The sequence below is a fragment of the Rhinatrema bivittatum genome, chromosome 8 (genome assembly GCF_901001135.1).
Source record: "Rhinatrema bivittatum chromosome 8, aRhiBiv1.1, whole genome shotgun sequence".
Classification (NCBI taxonomy): Eukaryota; Metazoa; Chordata; class Amphibia; order Gymnophiona; family Rhinatrematidae; genus Rhinatrema; species Rhinatrema bivittatum.
In genome coordinates this window covers 187506656-187524957 of record NC_042622.1, presented here as the reverse complement: position 1 = coordinate 187524957, position 18302 = coordinate 187506656, and the positions used below count along the sequence as shown (strand labels likewise).

General features: G+C 46.5%; 1 protein-coding gene across 9 annotated transcripts in view; it reads right to left on the bottom strand.

Annotated features, from left to right (window-relative positions):
* The window catches only part of GTF2IRD1 (GTF2I repeat domain containing 1), a 193888-nt gene that overhangs the window by 91974 nt on the left and 83612 nt on the right, over window positions 1-18302 (bottom strand). For 7 of the 9 annotated variants that reach the window (XM_029612145.1, XM_029612144.1, XM_029612150.1 and 4 more), the window contains 5 exons: window positions 16189-16317; window positions 8825-8966; window positions 7385-7531; window positions 5340-5523; window positions 649-953 (listed from right to left, as the gene is read on the bottom strand). In XM_029612145.1, the coding sequence (XP_029468005.1) occupies window positions 649-953; window positions 5340-5523; window positions 7385-7531; window positions 8825-8966; window positions 16189-16311 (901 nt within the window). In that variant the 5' untranslated portion in view covers window positions 16312-16317. Of the gene's footprint in view, window positions 1-648; window positions 954-5339; window positions 5524-7384; window positions 7532-8824; window positions 8967-16188; window positions 16318-16501; window positions 16524-18302 lie in introns of those variants that run through there. The other 2 variants (XM_029612147.1, XM_029612152.1) reach the window with 2 other exon arrangements.

The window sequence follows — 18302 nt, the reverse complement described above, 5'->3', positions numbered from 1 at the left end:
GCTCCTGGCTGCAATTCCTGACCCAGCCAGCATGGCCAAAAATTACAGTGCAGGTTTCAAGATCAGATCGACCTTCATAATCAGCTCCCGATAGGATAGGAAGTATCTGCAGTGGCAAGCTGAAACCGTCATTCATTTCATTAATACCCGACAAGTTTTTACTTTACCGAAAGCAAGTCACATGATTTCCTTTAAATATTATTAGTTATCACCCCTCCCCCCCCCCCCCCCCCCCCCCACCAAGTCAGTTCTTGGTAGTGGCAAGGGCTGAAATGGAAACCCAACTGGGACTCACATGGTCTATTTAATCACTTCAGTGCTATCACAAAGCATGCGCTCCTGAGAGTTCCAGTTAGGGCATAATGCAGGTGATGCTTTACAACATTCTCTCTCTACGTGGACAATGGACATAGAGAACGGTCTGTGAAGCATGAACACACTGCCCGATGTAGAGAGAGAGCAGACATGATGGCAACATGTACGGAAAGCGAGTTCATAGAGAGCATAGGAAAGTGCCCTGCCCATGTATATCCAGTGCATGCAGAGACTGGGTGCTCAGTATGAAGAACAGAGCCTCCCACACATACTACACAGACAGCGCAAACAGCATCTGTTCAGCATAAAAAGTGGATAGAACAACATCATTACCAAAACAATCCGTGAAATCTAGCAAGGCAGAGCCCTTCTGTTCTCCCAGCGGCCTGGAGATCAGCATCTCGCTAGCAGCGTTCACGCCATGGAGGTTGCCAGGCACCTCCTGCTTTAAGTCTGGAGGGATCTGGGTGGGCAGCGAGATGCTATAGACAAAGTTTGTCACAGATGGCGTGGTTGAGGGTTCCCGAGTTGCTGATTTATGAACAGAGGAATTTGAATCCCGATGGCCTTTGGGTGTTAGAGGGGCACACGTGGCATCTACTCCGGGCTTCGGTTCTCTACCGAGTTCTTCTATTGGCCTGCATGGAGACAAAATCGAGTTTATGCATCTGGGTTGGAATTCACATACATAACCGGGCTAAGTCCATACACGCACCCAAAAGGAAGGCGACTTACGTAAATCAGCACTAAGCTACTCCTCCCACTGTTACTGCTGCTCGGCATTTCTGTAGTGCAACTAAACATTCGTAGCATTATGCTCACACCTGAACTATGCTGGGTAGCCATGTATCTGCTCATTTCTTTGCAGGAAGCATCCTTAAGGTTTGACAGTCAAAATTATAGTAGCCCTATGCTCATTACAAAAAAAAAAAAGGCCAAACTTCAGAAGACTTTTACTCTTACTCTCATCTACTGTGCTACCTATCGCAGCCTCCAGAGCAGGGCTTCGCAAAGCTGTCCAGTGAGTTGGATTTCCAAACTCTCCACTTTGAATATGCATGAGATTAATCTGCATAAATTGCAGGCCCATGAGGAGGGTAATTTTCAGGGCTCTTTACACCCCCTGCCTCCACCCCCACCTCAGAGCAGGTGGGTGTTGGAAAAAGGGTTGGAGAATACCTCTGAGGATTTCATTTTGAAATCCCAGCACATACTTTTCATCTGCTTCAAAAAGGTACAAAGAACCCATGCATAGTTTAGAAACTGCCTCCCGCCCCCATCTGCAAATTTACCTCAAGCACACGCATATGGACATCCTGAAAACCTAACTGGCTGTGGAGCCACCAGGACAAGTTTGGGGGTAGAGTTCCCAACTGGCTCCCGATTTTCAGGACAGGCTGATCCTCCCGCTCCTGGTTTTACCCCCGCTGTAGGCAGGGACTTGTGGTCTTGTTTTTCTCAGGGAATGTAATGAGGGAATCAGAACTAAGTCCCATCATGCAATGGGAGGGGAGGTCAGTAAAAGCAGGACTGGAACCAGCTGGCAACCCTATTTAGGATGCCCTGTTCTGGACGCCAAAACACCCCGACTGCTACTCCCTTGTTGGGTGGATTTCATGCAGAAAATATCTCCCATTCCTGAAAAAGAATGCCCTCCCCCCACCCGTCCCCTCCCTCAGTATGACCTCTCCGTGTGTGTGAATAGCAAGCAGCTGCTGCCTCCCTGATTTATAATCCCGGCATGGCGAGGGAAGAAGCCAAACATGGGATTCATTCAGGGGCTCTGCCTTTTGTGAGTCGGATGCAGAGCTCTGCCTTGGATCCCTAAGTATTTTCTTAAGTCTTATTCAATTAATTAATATGGTGCTTAAACACCCCCTCCCCCACCCCTCCTTAAGTTTATGAAGTGCTGCAACAAAAGAAGAAGAAAAAAAAAAAAAAGTTCAGTCATGGCATTTGTAATCCATTTTATTTTTTTGAGAAAGAAAAAGATCCTAGAGAGGCAAAGCCAGGCCAGATAGTTGGGACACAGAACAAAGCAAACTAATTTCAGTGCCTCCAAAAGAAAACATTTTTATTAATAAAAAAAAAAACCCAAAAACTCTGCAGGAGGTTTGTGGCACCGAATGCAAGACTGCCCCTGTAGGACTGAAAGATGTGCGCGCGCAGGACAATCAGCGCGGGAGATGGGGGGAGAATCTCAGCGAGAGAAATCCAGGGGAGGGAGTGATCCAGGTGGCCACATCCTGGGCCCTCTTTGGGGAGCAGCCCGGCAAGTATGCGAAGGAAAACGTAGCTTCCCTGCCTATACCAACGCGTGTGGAAAATGTTAGGCACTTCCCTCGCCCCCTCCTTTGGGTTTTCAGCTCAGTCGGACCCAGATCTGGGATCTGGTGCCAGAAGCCTTCCTTCACAACTACCCAGGGGACTATTTTTCACCTTCAGTCGCCCCTCTCCCATTCCCACCCCCACCCCCACCCCCAACATGCCTGGCCTGTTCACTGCCTCAAGGGTCCTCAGCATCAGGGCTCCCTCCAGAACACCGCAATCACGGGCCTGAATCTGGCCACCATGACCCTGACTGCCTCCCCCCTACAGGGGCTATGAGCGCAGCCTCCCCAACTCCAGCTGACCCAGGGAGAAGAAGACCCAAATCAAGGCCCCCCAACCACGGACCATCCGCAAGGCAGAGCCACTGAACCGTCGAGCCCGGCTCACCCCTCCACAGTTTTAACAAGAAAAGGCTAAGGACCACTTTTTTTTTTTTTTACAGCTCAGGTGTTTTAGCTCTCCAAGTACCTTTGGACATCAAACACTCCAAAGTATCCCATGAGGTCTGACACCACAGTAATCGGGGTTTCAGCTGGGGGGAGCCAAAACTAGCACCCCCCCTCTCCCAACTTCAAACCCATACGAATGCACTGTAAGTGCTCTGGTTTCCCTGTAGGCCTGGGGGTCTTCAATTCATTGTCCTTCTTGCTCCTGTGTTGGTGCCACAGCCCTGCACTGCCCCCCCCCCCCCCCCTTTTGTCCTCTGAATATCCCTGGTGCATTCAGACACCAAACCCTCACACCATGACTGAGAGGAGATCTGCCTTTAGGAAATGCAACACTGCACCTTTGTGAGCTAGGAGCCGCGTAAGGCATTAATAGCAACTCTGAATTTATTTTTCTTTTAGCATGCATACAGTTTCTCTCTCTCTCTCTTTTTTTTTTTATATCTTGCCTCCCAAATCGAGTTGCCTCTAACGTAAGGGAACCAGCAGCCCCCCAATATTTGTTCTCTAATCCTGAATCAAATCTATGTCCTCCTCCAGGCCCTCTCCATAGGGGGACTCTAAAGTCCGGTATGTCCCATCTCCACCCCTGCCGCCACCCCCCCCCCCCCCCCCCTCCCAACCACAGCAGGGAGTCTTTCTGTCCTCTCTCTTTTATTCGGGTAGAGATGTTTTCCAGGAAGGACTTCCCTGTCGTATGGGATACGAGAGCGGAAACCGAGCTTCCTGGCAGGCTGATCCAGTCCTGGTTTTCTCGTGTGCTGTACTCCTGGCACCTATAGTCTGGATTTCCCTAAGAAAAACAGGGCTACGATTCCATGCACACAGCAGGGTAAAAACCAGAACCGAATTAGTCGCAGTCACAAAAAAAAAAAAATAGGAGCCAACTGGCAGCCCTCACTAGAGCTCCAGTTAGTTTATGCTTCTCATAGCCTTCATGTGGCAGAACACGAAAATCTACGCAAAAACCTACAAAATTAGAGGGTGCAAGGGTCTGCTTTTCTGAAATTCATGAGAGTACTTCCAATCTGGACGCTGGATTGCTAACCAGGTGCCCTGATGACACAGTCTGTCTGTAGCACTGTCAGTGCTAAGGACTAGTACTGTGCACAGGGTGCGGACTGCATAAAACCCAGATGCTCGGAATCAGAAAAGCAAGATAATCTCGAAATGGTCTGACGGCACTTTAAATAGGTAAGGAAAAGTGCCAAAGCAACAATGGCAGGAGGGGAGAGAAAGCAAACCTCCAGAGGCTCTAGCTCACTCACTCTCTCTCTCTCTCTCTCTCCAGCTGTAACCTACGACTGGCTTCATACAAAATGACATCTTTAAGGGCAGCACGCAGGGAACTCTGGTCTTCCATCAGCCCATCCATAGCAATCAGAGAGACAGAGTCTGTCTCGCTCCCCATGCATCTTCGAGAAACGTCAGCCTTCGCCAGCAGCTGCTTTGTCTACATTTCAAGGTTCAGCAGAGCTGCCAGGGCGTGGAGCACTACACACTACTTAAGGCACATCTGCACATCTCGGATGCAGGCAGAGATACAGTACGTGATCATTAGAGAGAGGACGGAGCTGCTAATTAACTTATCCAGGGCGTTCTCAGAGCTGATGCTGAACGAGTTGCTGAGAGCCGTCCCATCTCACCGGTCTGTGTCTTGTCTGCTCAAGCGCCAGGAAACATTGAAAGCCTTGCTGCACCTCCGTTTTCAGGTTTCCATGCACAGGTAGTTCCTTTCACCCCCAACACAATCTATGCATAGCCTTCCCAGGAGAATCCCATCTCCCTGCCCCACGCGCACAGTAAAGGCCCAGGCTGCATGGATCGCTTCGGGCTGGGAAGGACAAGGCTTGTTAGTGAGGACCCAGTAGTAAAGTTCGGGAATGCCACTAGAGGCGCTGTACTCTCCGAGGAGCCCCACATCTACCATATGGTTTGGTAGAGGACCCTCCTGTCCACAGAAATGGACAAACTGTGACCTAACTGAACGTGCACTTTTAAACCAGCAAGAGGTGGACCCACTGGTGTAGATTCTGTCCAAGCGGCCCTGGCAGTCCAAGGGGTACACATGGAAGAAGGGAGCCTCCTTGCAGCTGCGCTCCCCCGCCCCTACCTCTACTCTGGAGATCCTTCCAAAATTATCGCTTGGGGAATCATTGACACCAACTGAGCCTTGTCCCCACCATTTCCAAACCATGAATCCTTCCATAAAGCACGAGGCTGCCCCGTCTTCCCTGAGATGCTCACCTTCTTGGCTTCAATCGAATTCTATGACTCTGCTCTAAGATGGCCATCAAGCTTTTCACGTCATAGTCGGAGGGTTTTCGGAAGCTGAGCCCCTCAGGCAGGCCATGCACCGCCAGACAGCTGGGATCCTTCAGGATCTTTTCGTACGGCACCGGTACCACGTTGGTTTTCCCCAGTGCCTCACCTGGGACAAGCAGAGAATTAGGAAGACACTACATGAATGAACTTGAATGTTTTACCCTTCATATCGTTTTCCCACAAATAGGAATGCACCACCAGATGCCAGGCATGAAATCACGTGCAATTCCCTTAGCAATAAGTGGCCTAGTGGTTAGAGCAGCAAACTAAGAACCAGGAATCCCCCCCCCCACCCACTGAAATGCCTTGTGACAACTTATCATTAGTCTAAAAGTTAGCCAGATTACACAGTGGCGTAAACTTATCTAGCTAGCTTTATGATAGCCGGCTATGTTCAATAGTGCGTCGACACCTCTGAATATCCCTGCAAAGTTAAGTGGATAATTTTATCTGGCTAACTTTGCAATCCGACCAGTGACTGAATAGCATCCCCTAAATTCCAGTTTTGACCCTGTCCCTGAGCCCCCCTAAGCTCATCAGCTAAAATGTTTTTTAGCAGCTAAATTTAGCTGCTGAGTGGGGAGATTCCCCAACAAGCTTCGATTCTTCTGATCATGCCACAGCTTCCATTTACCATTCAATTCAGGTGGGTGGAGCACAGGCTTGGCAGGTGTCGTAAATCTTTCAACATTCATTATTGCTCATCATACTTTCTCTGTTCCTAAGCACTCTCTAAACAGAGGCAAACTCAACCACTGTAAACAACTGGAAAGCCATGATGGTATTCAACCAATAGGATTGTTAGTTTGTTGCAAGACAAGGGGTAGGTCACTGCGGTCCTTGAGTGCCACAAACAGGTCTGATCTTCAGAACATATACAATGAATATGTATGAGATATATTTGCATACAACGGAGGCAGTGCAGACAAATATATCATATGCATATTTATTATGGACATTCAGGTTTTAGGAGCCTAAAGTAGGGGGTTAGGTCCTAAAACAGCCCCTCTGGAAAGTTACTGGGGCTGAGCCCCTAAATTTAAGGACCTAAAAAGTAGGTGGATTTTAAAGCAGGAGGGAGGGGGGAGTTAAGCACCTAAATTTAGGAAAATAATTTGCAGTCCCAAATTTAGGTCCCTAAACCTAGCAAACTGGATTGCAGGCTTGATTTTCGTCTCCTAGATGTCCATATTCAGCAGGCTGGGGAGCAGCTACCCAGATATTCAGTGAAACATAAGCTGGATAAGTTACGCCGCTGAACATGCCCGGAAACTTTAGGATGGGTATTTTTCCGACCAGACTTACTCAGGTAGTGCCAAAAACCAGCGCTCACTGGTTAAGATTTCACCACGGCCCCCGAGACGCCTCCATCGCCACCTCTTTTTATTCTGCTAAATTCTATGCAGTTAATGACCTTCGTGGACAAAACGTAACCAGGGAGCAGCGAGAAATATTGAAACCTCAGGTAATGTTCGGGCAGCTCAGAAAGCTACCCAGAGAAATGCTTTGCATATTACCCTCCCAGGTTTTAAGTGCCTAAATTTAGCAGACTCTTCAGCTGACAACATAGGATCCTGAAAATTTTCCAAATTTAGACACCTAAGAGCAGCACTGAGCATTTTTTTTAAAACTGACCCCAAGCTTCTACTACAGAACAAAACTGCCTCTGACTTCCTGTTTCTTATGTTTCCTGTGTCTTCAATCCCATTAGTCACTACTGACTGCAGCTCACTGCGTGTTTTGAGACACAGACGCCACTGTCCTGAAGAAACCTGGTTCAGAACCAGAAAATTGGCCTGGAGATTCTTGATTTGTGTTTTGCTTACAGATGTATGACAAATGCGTCAACTAATCAGCTAACTCTGTCACTCTTGAGCAAGTGGTCCTCTTATTTCTCCAAGGTTTTGTCATCCACAGCCTTCCACTACTTAGAAGAGAAACCTTCAAGGAGACATGAAGGCTCTTACTATAAAGTACATCAAACACCTCTTCCACCATCTTCCTGAGCAGGTAAACATCGGATCCAGGAGACGGGGAGACTCTGTGGGAATTCCTCCCACAGTCTTTCACTTTCTTCTGGCTGTCTACATCCTGTTCTTTCCTTTGTCGGTTTGCTGCAGGAAAATGAAAGGGAGGAGCAGGGCATGAGCACAACCTTTTGGTTTCTTTCAACCCAGGTGTCCTGGACTGATCCTGGTACGTACAGGGAATAAGCATTAAGGCAAAAAAAAAAGAGGAAGGCAATGCCAGAACACTGCCACAGGCTTTGGGTATGATGTGTTGCATCAGACTGCAGACACACTGACTGATCCACCAATCAGAGCCCTTCTTCTTGTAGCTTCTGTAAGGGATTTATGGGACCAACGGGAAGAATTTCTCTCCTTATCAAAGTGGGGCTTCATGAGGACTCACTCTGGACTAGCACATTAAGGAATAGGCTAATCCAGTCCTGGTTCTGCTGAGACTTGTAGTTCCAATTCTCCCACTGATTTCCTCCCAAGTCCCTGCATGCACTGAGGGTAAACCCAGGGCTGGATTATCCCATTTCTTACCACATGGAGCCAGTAGGAATCCCTTTTCAGGAGCCATCCCTCTGACAACAAGGGAGATACTCCATTTTTGGCTGGGGGGGTAGGGAAGGACAGTTCTGAAATTGCCTGGGGAACTTGCAGGTCTGTGGGTGCAAGCATTTGTGAGTCAATTATCAAAGGGAAACTCCCTGCAGAGTTTCCCTTTGAAAATTCAAGTTAGCCAGAGACAGCGGGTACAGAAGTAACTGCGGCCTCTCTGCACCTGCCTTCCCTTACCCGGCCCCCCTCCTTTTCAACACGGGCACAAGAACGCAGATCATGAAACAATATGCAAGCTTCTGGTCACACTGAAAGCAGGGGTTGGGGGAAGAGAATTTTTATATGGAGGAATCTTGTCACGTTAATCATTATTGACATGGTTAGATGCCTTCGACAACTGTCTTTTATTATGGGCTTATTACCATGCAACAGAATATTTCAGTGCATGCAATCATAAAAACACTGATAAAATGTACAAAATAATGCATTTAAGCAAAAAGATTTCTCTGCAGTTTCTTCTTTGCTCAAGTTGCTATTCCAACTTAAACTGCACAGATATGAAGACTTTGTTTCTTTTCATAAGAATTTCTAGCTGGCAGTGATATTAAACCAGAATGCACAAGCCACCATCTATTAAAGAGTGTGCGCAGAATTTGAATGCATGAAGCATTTTAGTTAGTTAGCAGTGTCCCACTGCCTTATGGTCTGTCCCAACGGAGGAGGACAACACCGGCATGAGGTGGGACTAGTAACTTCATCTACCTATCACACTGCAGGTTCGGGGGTCCAACGTCCGAAGACCAGTACGTCGCATCAAAGCCTGCGGTGTTCACCTACCGCAGAATTTTTGGAAATCCGACTGCAGCTCTTTCCTCGTGTTGACGAAGATCCTCCCCTTCTCCGTCCCAACCACAAAGGTGCTCTCATCGTGCACAGCGATGCAGGCCACCTCGGCGTTCAGTTTGGAAAGTGCTGAACACTGAGGGGGAAGGGGGAAGAGAAAAGAGCAGTTTGTCACAAGAAAAATGAACCGCCCGTCAGCTTTCAGAGCATTATCCATCAATTTCTTAACAGGAAGACCACCCAAACGTTCTAACCCAGGGCTTCCCAGGCTTGACCTGGAGATACCTGCCAATGTATCTCATGCATACTCATGTCAGGTGTCCTGACAGCCCAACTGGTTGTCAGGGTCAGCAGGACAGGTTTGGCAAGCCCTGCTCTAACCATTTTCTCAGACAGTGTGATTGTTATTCAGGAATCAAGGATTATTTTGATACAAAACTGTCACTGAGGCTGAGGTTTTTTTTTTTCCATAATATCTTTTTATTATTTTATGCCAGACAAAAAAGATACAAATAACATGTACAATACCTGTTCAGTGAAAAACAAAATAAATAAACTACAAACTGAACAAGCTCAGAACAAACAGCATTAACTATCTGAACCAAGAAAGAACCACATATACTGCAGAATGAGGCAATGCCACCTACCCACCCCCCCCTCCCTTTCCTCCCCTAACACCCCCCCCCCCCCCCCCCCCCCGCCCCTATCCAATCAGCAAGGCTCTTACTAGAACATTACTAGAAGTTGAAAAGACCTAGAATCCTACATTCACGGAAAGGAAATTTAGACTTCACCTCCTGGGGCAAGCTCTCAATAAATGCCCCCCCACACACTGGGGAAATGTTTGTTAATCTTGTCCCTTAGACCCATGCGCCTTGATCCATGGACAACAATGCCACCACTTCTGCAAGCCAAAATATCTTCGTGGGTGCCCCCCCCATCAACCCAACAGGCAAGTATGCATTTTCTGGCAACACATAACCATTTACACAAAAATATTAGCTCAGTATTGAAACAAACCACCTCGACTAGGAAAAGACCCAAAATACACTGTCCGGCTTGTGTGCTCGTATAAAAGTAAAAATCTCTTGCCAGAATTGCTGTAGAGGTGGGCATGACCACAACCCACGTGTTAAGGTGTTATTCTCTTCCGGGCACCTCCTGCACTTAGGGGTCTCAGTTAAATGCATCAGACGAGCACACGACACACCAGACGCCACTAATCCATGAATATAATTCTCATTTGTTGTTCCCGGAGTAAATCGGAGGGTATGCTATTGTGAAGCAGATCAATGCAGTCTGAGATATCTTCTTCCTCCACATCCTGATTCAAGCCTTTGGCCCATACCTTAGCTAAAATGGATAAAGCCTGATATTTAGTAGTAGAATGAACATTGTCAGGGGATGTTTCCTGCCTAAGTATAATGCTAATAATCTCTGAAAAGGTCCCAATGTAAGGGAACTACCTAAACCAAGTGAACTGATTATGAGCAAAACTCCTAAGCTGCAGATATGCCAGAAAAGCCTTTGCCTGAAGTTGGAACAACGCCTTACGGTGTTGAAAGGAGTAGATCTTATTAGCCGGCTGTTCCAGAAAGTCAATGAAACAAGCTTTGCCTGATTTATAATAATGACCATAGTGGTCTACTAGAATTCCCTGCCAAAAACCGCGGGTTGCCACAAATAGGTTATGCCAATTGAGACCTAAGCTACGCCTTAACTCTCTCCACCCAAATGGCATATATTCAATTAAAATATTAGTAGCTAGCTCGGGAGGCATTTCACTCCGTTTGGCATGTGACACAAATCAGAGATCAAGAGGGTGTACCATAGCTAGTTTCCATTCCAACACCTGCAAAGGTGGTGCTCCCAAATAACCAATCTCCTAATGCTCGCAAGGAACAGGCCAAATTGTAATATCGTATATTAGGAAACCCCCACCACCCCCCTTCAGTCCTCGGTCCCATGAATTTGTGTATGAATCCTTGGGCTCTCCTACCAGGCCAAATTGTAATATCGTATATTAGGAAACCCCCACCACCCCCCTTCAGTCCTAGGTACCATGAATTTGTGTATGGATCCTTGGGCTCTCCTACCAGGCCATACAAAATTACTACAAACCCGTGATGCTTTGATACCCTGCCTGCGTGAAATTAAGGTCAGCACTTGTAAAGGATATAACAACTTTGGCAGGAGAGACGTTTTCATTCGTGCGATCCTCCCCCACCACCGAGAGGGGAAAGTTCATCCAGCCCTGCGTCTTAACTTTAAACTCCTGAAGAACCTTAGGGATATTTGCAAAAATATCATAGAGCTGGATCCCTGTGCAAAAAGGTTTCCCCAGGTACTTAATTTTCTTCTCCCACTTTAACGGGATCGGGCTCCACTGCCCATGTAAATGGACAAGAATATCTAAAACCTCCAATTTCTCTAAATTCAACTTCAGGCCCAAAAAAAAAAAAAGTTTCACACACGTGAAATATTTTGTGAAGCAGAGTCTCAGTGCGCCTGGCATTGGTTGGGCACACTCCTTAGTTCCTGCCCCCAAATCCCTGGAGTGTCTGATGCCGGCCCTGTGCGAGCCACCTGGCTTCTGTATGTATGTATGTATGTATTTATTTATTTATTTAGCGACCAAGCACCCTGACCAAATCCCATTCCTCTTGCCATTTTTCCCCTTTCACTACTCCTGAGCGGCCGAAGGGGGGCCTGCCACACACCCTTCAAGATTTTTGAGCACAGTAACTCTTTCCCAGGTCCTGTTCCCGACCGAGATCACAAGGCCCTCTTTTGACCTGTTCTGAAAGCTTTTTTGAATTCATCGGTAATGAAGCTAAACACAGTTCTGGAAGGGCTACTAAAAGAGTGAGCTGGGGGGTTTCCCCCATCGCCAACCAGCATTCTTCTCCCTTGTTATTGAACTCACACTGCCCCCCTTATAGCTTGCCAGCTGGAATCTTAGCCACACTACAAAACCGAAAATGTGCAGCAGGCCTCAGCACTCCCCAACTGCCACTGTCAGCCTGCTTACAGCCGTCCCGTCTTCTGCACAGAGGATGCACTCACTTTTCTGGCTGGCTTGGTTTACCTGCACTGTTCCTGTTCTGCAGTCCTAACTACTGGAGAATATGCTAAAGGCAGAAGACTGCAGTTATCACTACAGCCAAAAAAAACTCAACAACCCCCAAACAACTGCATAGTTAAAAAGGGAGAAATCATGCAAAAGGGAGAAGCTCCAGGAACAAGATCACTAGGAAGAGGAGCAGAGTCAAAACAGCCAACGTGATACAACTAGCTGGCATAGTGCAGTCCCTTTAAACATTTCTTCTCTGTTCAGTAATAGTCTCATGTCGGGATTTTGTTGGGTCGTGAAGAAATCTCCACCAGCACTTGCCATCCAAGCAGACCAGATGAAAATTTATGTGCAGAGATACAGAAGAGCGCTCTGTGATCACTGCGCCCCTTCTCATTTTCTCCTCCACCCAAGAATCTTCCAGCAGAAGATCTGGCCCTGTTGGGGTGTGGGAACCTCAGGAATCCTGTTTATTTTATTGCGAGTATAACTGACTCCCAACACTTCCATTAATCAAAAACCTGCTGTTAAAAAAAACAAAACAAAACAACCTTATTCACCAAGCGGGTCAAATTTAAAAGCATTGTTCGTGCTAAAAGGCCCATATACATATCTGGGCCATGCGTGAGCAAAGGGTATTTTAAAAACCGGAAATTACGCACATATATACGCCTGTGCGAGAGAAAAAAAAAAAGCAGGGCAGAGCTAGGACGTGTCAGGGCATTTTGGGGTGGACCCACTGCGAGCGTCAATCCATATTTTAAATCTGGTGGCTGCAGTGCACGGCGGCTTGTTAGCCGCTCTTTTTAAAGTTACTGTCTAAGGTCTCTGGTCTGAAAAATTTAAAGGGGTTCCAAAATGTAAGCACTGGAGTCAGTTTTGGTGGGACAGAGTCGAATAGCCCCTCACTTTCCCATCCCTATCCCAAAATACCATTTTCTGCAGCATGAGAATAAATGATACACAGGTATTCACAGGGCTCAGGAACCTTGCACAAAAGAGGCCTACAAATTGTCAATATGCATATTCTAGATTTTATGGAACTTTTTGGGAACGCTTGCATTCTGATTGGTTCGCCATCTGGCCTCACCATCCTTACAACAGAATGTTCATTGCGCAGTCTGCTCCGGGAACTGAATGTTCTTCTAATATATTGATTTCTGAGATAACAATCAACAGTGCTAATCCCTCAGTTAGGGCACATCGCCTTCTCTTGTGGTTCCTGCCGATAGCATCATGAAATCAGTGGGCTCACGCCACAAGAACTGTGTGCCTGGCATGCAAAGGCCAACCCTGTACAGCCCTGTGCCAAGCATGCCTTTACACGAACCATAAATAACCAAACGCAAATAGGGAAAAGGGCCAAGAATCCACTCTGCTCTTCACCCAACATTTAATAGACTTTATTATTAATCCTTTGTAGGACCCTACTTTCTTCATTCATTGTACATCACCATAAATTTTCCTTACGACTACTACTAGATGCATGCAGCACCATACAAACCCACATAAGAGGGAGAGTCCCTGGTATGTAGTGTAGATCTTACAATCCGTTGTACAGCGCTTTTAGGCTTAAGTGATGGAAAGACACTAAAATTGTTTTAAATAGAAATCAAATATAAAAATCTAGTCAAGGCTCAAATACAAGATGCATAATGAGACCAAAGTCCTCAAACCAAAGCTAAAAATGTCATCCTTGGGTCGTGCATGGGAAAAACTCTCATTTCATTTGTGCTTTTCATTCATTATTTTTCCTCATTGGTTTTGTGTCTGCATTTTAGCTCATATTAAATTGTTTTAGCGTGGGCTAAAATGCAGAGTTTTGCTGGTACTTTATTTCATTTCAGTTGGGAAACGACATAAAATGAAACAAATGTTTAAAAAAAACGACAGCACAACCCTAGTTCTGAACCCTCGATGTCATGTCTAGATGAGAGAAGCACTGGCATGAAATGTTCCCATTTATTCGCCATTAAGTCTAAAAACCTTTTGGTTTTCTTCCATTTCTGCTGAGTTATAGCTTGGCTTTTTGCTCTCTCAGGTGTTTCTCAGCAGGGAAAGAGGCCATACAGGCCCGTTCTCTTACATATGTTCCTGTGAGGGTCGTTCTGCCAAGTCGCTAACTGCTGACTGCCATGTGTCTGCTCAGACGCAAAAGTGGCTGGTCCATCTGGACGCTAAGCAGTAGTCACGGTAGCCAAGAAGAGCATTCAGTAGTAGGGAAGTGGTAGAGTTTGCTCCCCCTGAGGGGAGGAGTTAGCAATCTGTTGGAGTTTGGACTGCGGAGTTAGCAATCTGTTTTGAGCGAGCTCCCCTGGGGGGAGGAGCTAGCAATCTGTTATGGGTTTGCTCCCCCAGAGGGGAGGAGTTAGCACTCTGTTATAATCTCCATGCTGAGTTGCAATCTGTTATGGTTCTGATGTCTGATGGGCGGAGACATTAGATGAGAGCTAGCACTCTATTATGTGCTCACTCCTCCTGAAGTGGGAGGAGTAAGCACACTGTAATAAATAGGTGAATCCTTGGGCCAATGGCAGATGACAGCGCCCCCAGGAGGATATCCTGAAAGGGACCACCGGCTAGGCTTGAGTATGGAGACAGACACAGATAATTCTTTTATTAGACAGGTTAGTAGAACCACCAGAGGTGGCCGTAGTGAGCTGATATGCCTGGCAGGGCTGAAGTCCCTCAGATACTGGAACTGCGATCCCAGGGTTGCTGAGCTGTAGAGAGACTATAAGTAGTGAGTAGACAGGGTATGCTGTATATATAGCCAGTAGTAGATGACAATCTCACATAGAATCTTAAAGAGGCTCAGTAGCTGGAAAGAGTTAGGCCCTTGAGGAACGAGTACCTGGTTCCAGGGACAGCTCTGAGAAAGCGGTGGCAACTCACGATTGTCTGTATCTGTAATAGCTTCTAGGCAGTAGAGAATCTTCAGTGTGTCCAGGAACATGAGCCCTCGAGGCGAGTACAGATTCCTATCTGTAATCTGAAATAGTAACTCACAAATGTCTGTACCTGTGATAGCTTCTAGACAGTAGAGAATCTTCAGAGTCTTCAGGAACATGGGCCCTCGAGGAGCGAGTACCGGTTCCTATTGGCAATCTGAAATAGAGAAAAGAGAGCGAGGCCCCCGAGGAGCGGGTACCCCTGGTAATTCCGAGGAGGCAGAGTAGCTTGGACAAATCTGTAGTCCTTGACCGAGTTCGATTCGTTGTCCGTCCGTCCTTGCTAACTCGAATAGTAAGCGCAAATGAAGACCTTTTATGTTGGAAGCGGATGACGTCGATACAGGGGGACGCCCCTGAGGTTCGCGCCCTTGCTGGTACATACTTCGGAGAATGCGCATGCCCTATGTCATCAGGAACATGGCGGGTCCGCAGCGTCGAGCCGGTCCGGGGACGCCGGGGAGAAGCGGCATGAAGACGCCACGGCAGCAAGCCATCCATCAGACATGGAGGGAGTCGCCAAAGAGGTAGAGAGGGTGGAGCGAGGGCGAAGAGCAGGCCCGAACGCAACAAGAAGTGCATTCGTTTTTCCTGAATTATGGTATGGTTCGGGAGAACCGAAAAACGAATTAATTTTTTCTGAAATTTCGGGACAAATTTATTTTTTGGGTTAGTGCGCGTTAGCTCCCGTTAGCACGCACTAACTCTGACACGTTAGTGCGCACTATCAGGAGTTAGCGCACTAACCTGAAAATCGAAAAACCCGAACCGTGGGAAAAACGAAATTCCCATGGCGGGGGGGAGCCCTGAAACGAAGCCCAACACGATAGTAAAACCCGAAGCACATCTCTTTTCAATGGGACTCAGGCGTACAACATATATTTCAATATTTGTTCCACACCAAATTGCTTTATTACTACTGGAAGCATAATGCAAGCTAATGGAGGTTCTTATTCACCAAGGCCCCAGTACAATACTTACACAGTAACAGCAGACAGCAGATAAAGATCCAAATGGCCCAGCAAAGTCTGCCCAACAGAGATTCATTCAATTTAGGTATTACAGACAAAATTCCAACACCAATTTCCTCCTTCTCTGAAGACTTTTACCTGTCTTCTCAACCCCTTTTCCCCCACCCCTGTCCTAAGCATGCCCAAAATCTGCCAGAGTGATGGCCCCCACCTTTTTTGCTAGTAGGCCATTTCTGGCCTTGCCATGCCAGTACCTTGTACCTTAAGTGGTCAAATATTTCAGCTGGCATTTAGCAGAAAAGGAGTGAGAAGACGTGGTGAATTCAACCCTAGAGATGTAAGGCACTCAGTGTCGTTACTAACCATTGAATCTAAGGCAGATACTAGGCTGGTGACAATTTCATCTTTTCCTGGAAAAACTGGAATCCACTGATCATGCCTGGAGTTATTTGACGTTCCTTCCGAGTGCTTCGCTGGTAGGGCCATGGCCACCTAGAACAAAGCACAAAGGCATTAAGTCAGTTCCCATGCCATACCACTTTCTGCAAAGTCATCTGCAGCCCTGTAACACTTGTGGTTCATTTCAGGTTTGTGCGTCCATCCATTTCAATGTTTGATTTCTTTTTTTTTTTTTTTTACGGTCACCTGACTCCCCACTTTTTCTCTTCTACCATACCTGGGAAATCTTCCAGCACTGGAGACAGGAAGCTTTGCAGCCTCACACATTCCTTTAAGTAGGTCACAATTCTCATTCTGGAGTGGAGCACTACAGGGAGAACAGGCTGCCATCAATCACAGTGCTCCATCTGACAGCTCCAAAACCTGCTGCGGGAAGGGGCAGGCGCTACTGCAGGAGCCACTGGAATTTCAATGCCACCACAAGACTGGCAGACTTCCCAAAAAGGACTGGGTCATCCTGCAGGGAAGCGCTTCGTCCCTCGCTTGCCTGCCTAGCTGGGTTTTGTTCAGCCTATTTATGGCAGCATCCCCAATTCCCCCCACCCCTGCCTTTCGCTCCTCGGGGAAACAAGCAGTTATAGTGGGGAGACCTTGCACCTTGAGACACAATCTCTGCATAATGTACGCTTGCTACAGAGCTGTCTGAAAACCTCTGGTCAGAACAGCAGGAAGTCGGCTTGTCCTGAGCGAGTGATCAGATTAAATGCAATGCGATTCTTAATTGTGCTCTACACAGACAGCAGGATTCTTAATTGTGCTCTACACAGACAGCAGGAAGAGATTTCAGCTGGACGTTCAGAGCCAAAACAGGTTCAATAGTTAAAATAGTTAACTTGGTTGAAAGTCCGCCTCAATCCATCAGACTCCACTGTCCTCCAATGACCACATTTAGGTAACTGTTAACAAGAGAAGCCCTGAAAAAGTTGTATAAAAATGTTAAAAGAACAAGCCCCCCCCCCCCTGCTGAAACGCTGTTTGTTAAAAAAAAAAAAGAAATCACAAATTTGAAGACTTGCACTGGTCTATAATTGAGCAAGTGGTGAAGTCAGAAAAGGGAGGAGATTAGATATCATTGCTGAATTATAAAAAAAACAACACTGGATATTTGTGCTTAACACTATGCAACCCAATAGTATGAAAGAAACCATTGAATGGTTCAGTGTGATCTAATTTCTTCTTGTGACGTCTCCTTGATGTCTTCAGTGATAGATTTTTCAAGCCCCATATGATATATTTATATAGAAAATGGCCCCCGCTTATTGCAGGGATCCAGTTCTGTGGGAGCATGCCGACTCGTGATTACGTACCCCTGAAGCAGTTTGCGAAACACAGGGCCTGTGGCAGGTGGATAAAGTTGGGGCAGGGCTTATTTATAATAAATATTCTATTATTTTTGTGGAATTTTATGTGCAGAAAGTTTTCTAAAAAAAATATTGGACTGTTTTGTCAAGACCAATGATCATAAAGAGAGAGAGAGAGAGAGAGAAAGAGAGAGCACTGCATTACATGACATTGAAGCTCAATGATGTGAGGGTCTCTATATCATTTATCTAGTGTCTCCCTTTTTTGGGTAGTTCTGACGCTGTTATTTGTCATACTGACACCAAGAGTGGGTTATTTTGTTTTAAGGATTACCAGCAAGACCCTACCTAGATCAGGCCATCCCTCCAAACTGAATGATCAAGCAAGGAGACTAATCAGGGAAGCAACCAAGAGGCCAATGGCAACTTTGAAAGAGCTAGAGGCTTTCATAGCCAAGACTGGTCCAAGTGTACCTAACAACAAGATTCCAAGCACTCCACAAATCTGGCCTATATGGTAGGCAAGAAGGAAGCCCACCTTGAATCCCATTTTGAAGTATACAGAGAAAGACTCGGGAGACACACTGCATGCCATGTGAAAAAAAAAGGTCTATGGTCTGATGAAACTAAAACAGAACTTTTTGGCTTGTATGCAAAAGGATTACATTTGGCACAACAAAGCACATCTCCCAAAGATGTTTGGTTTTAGCATATTAT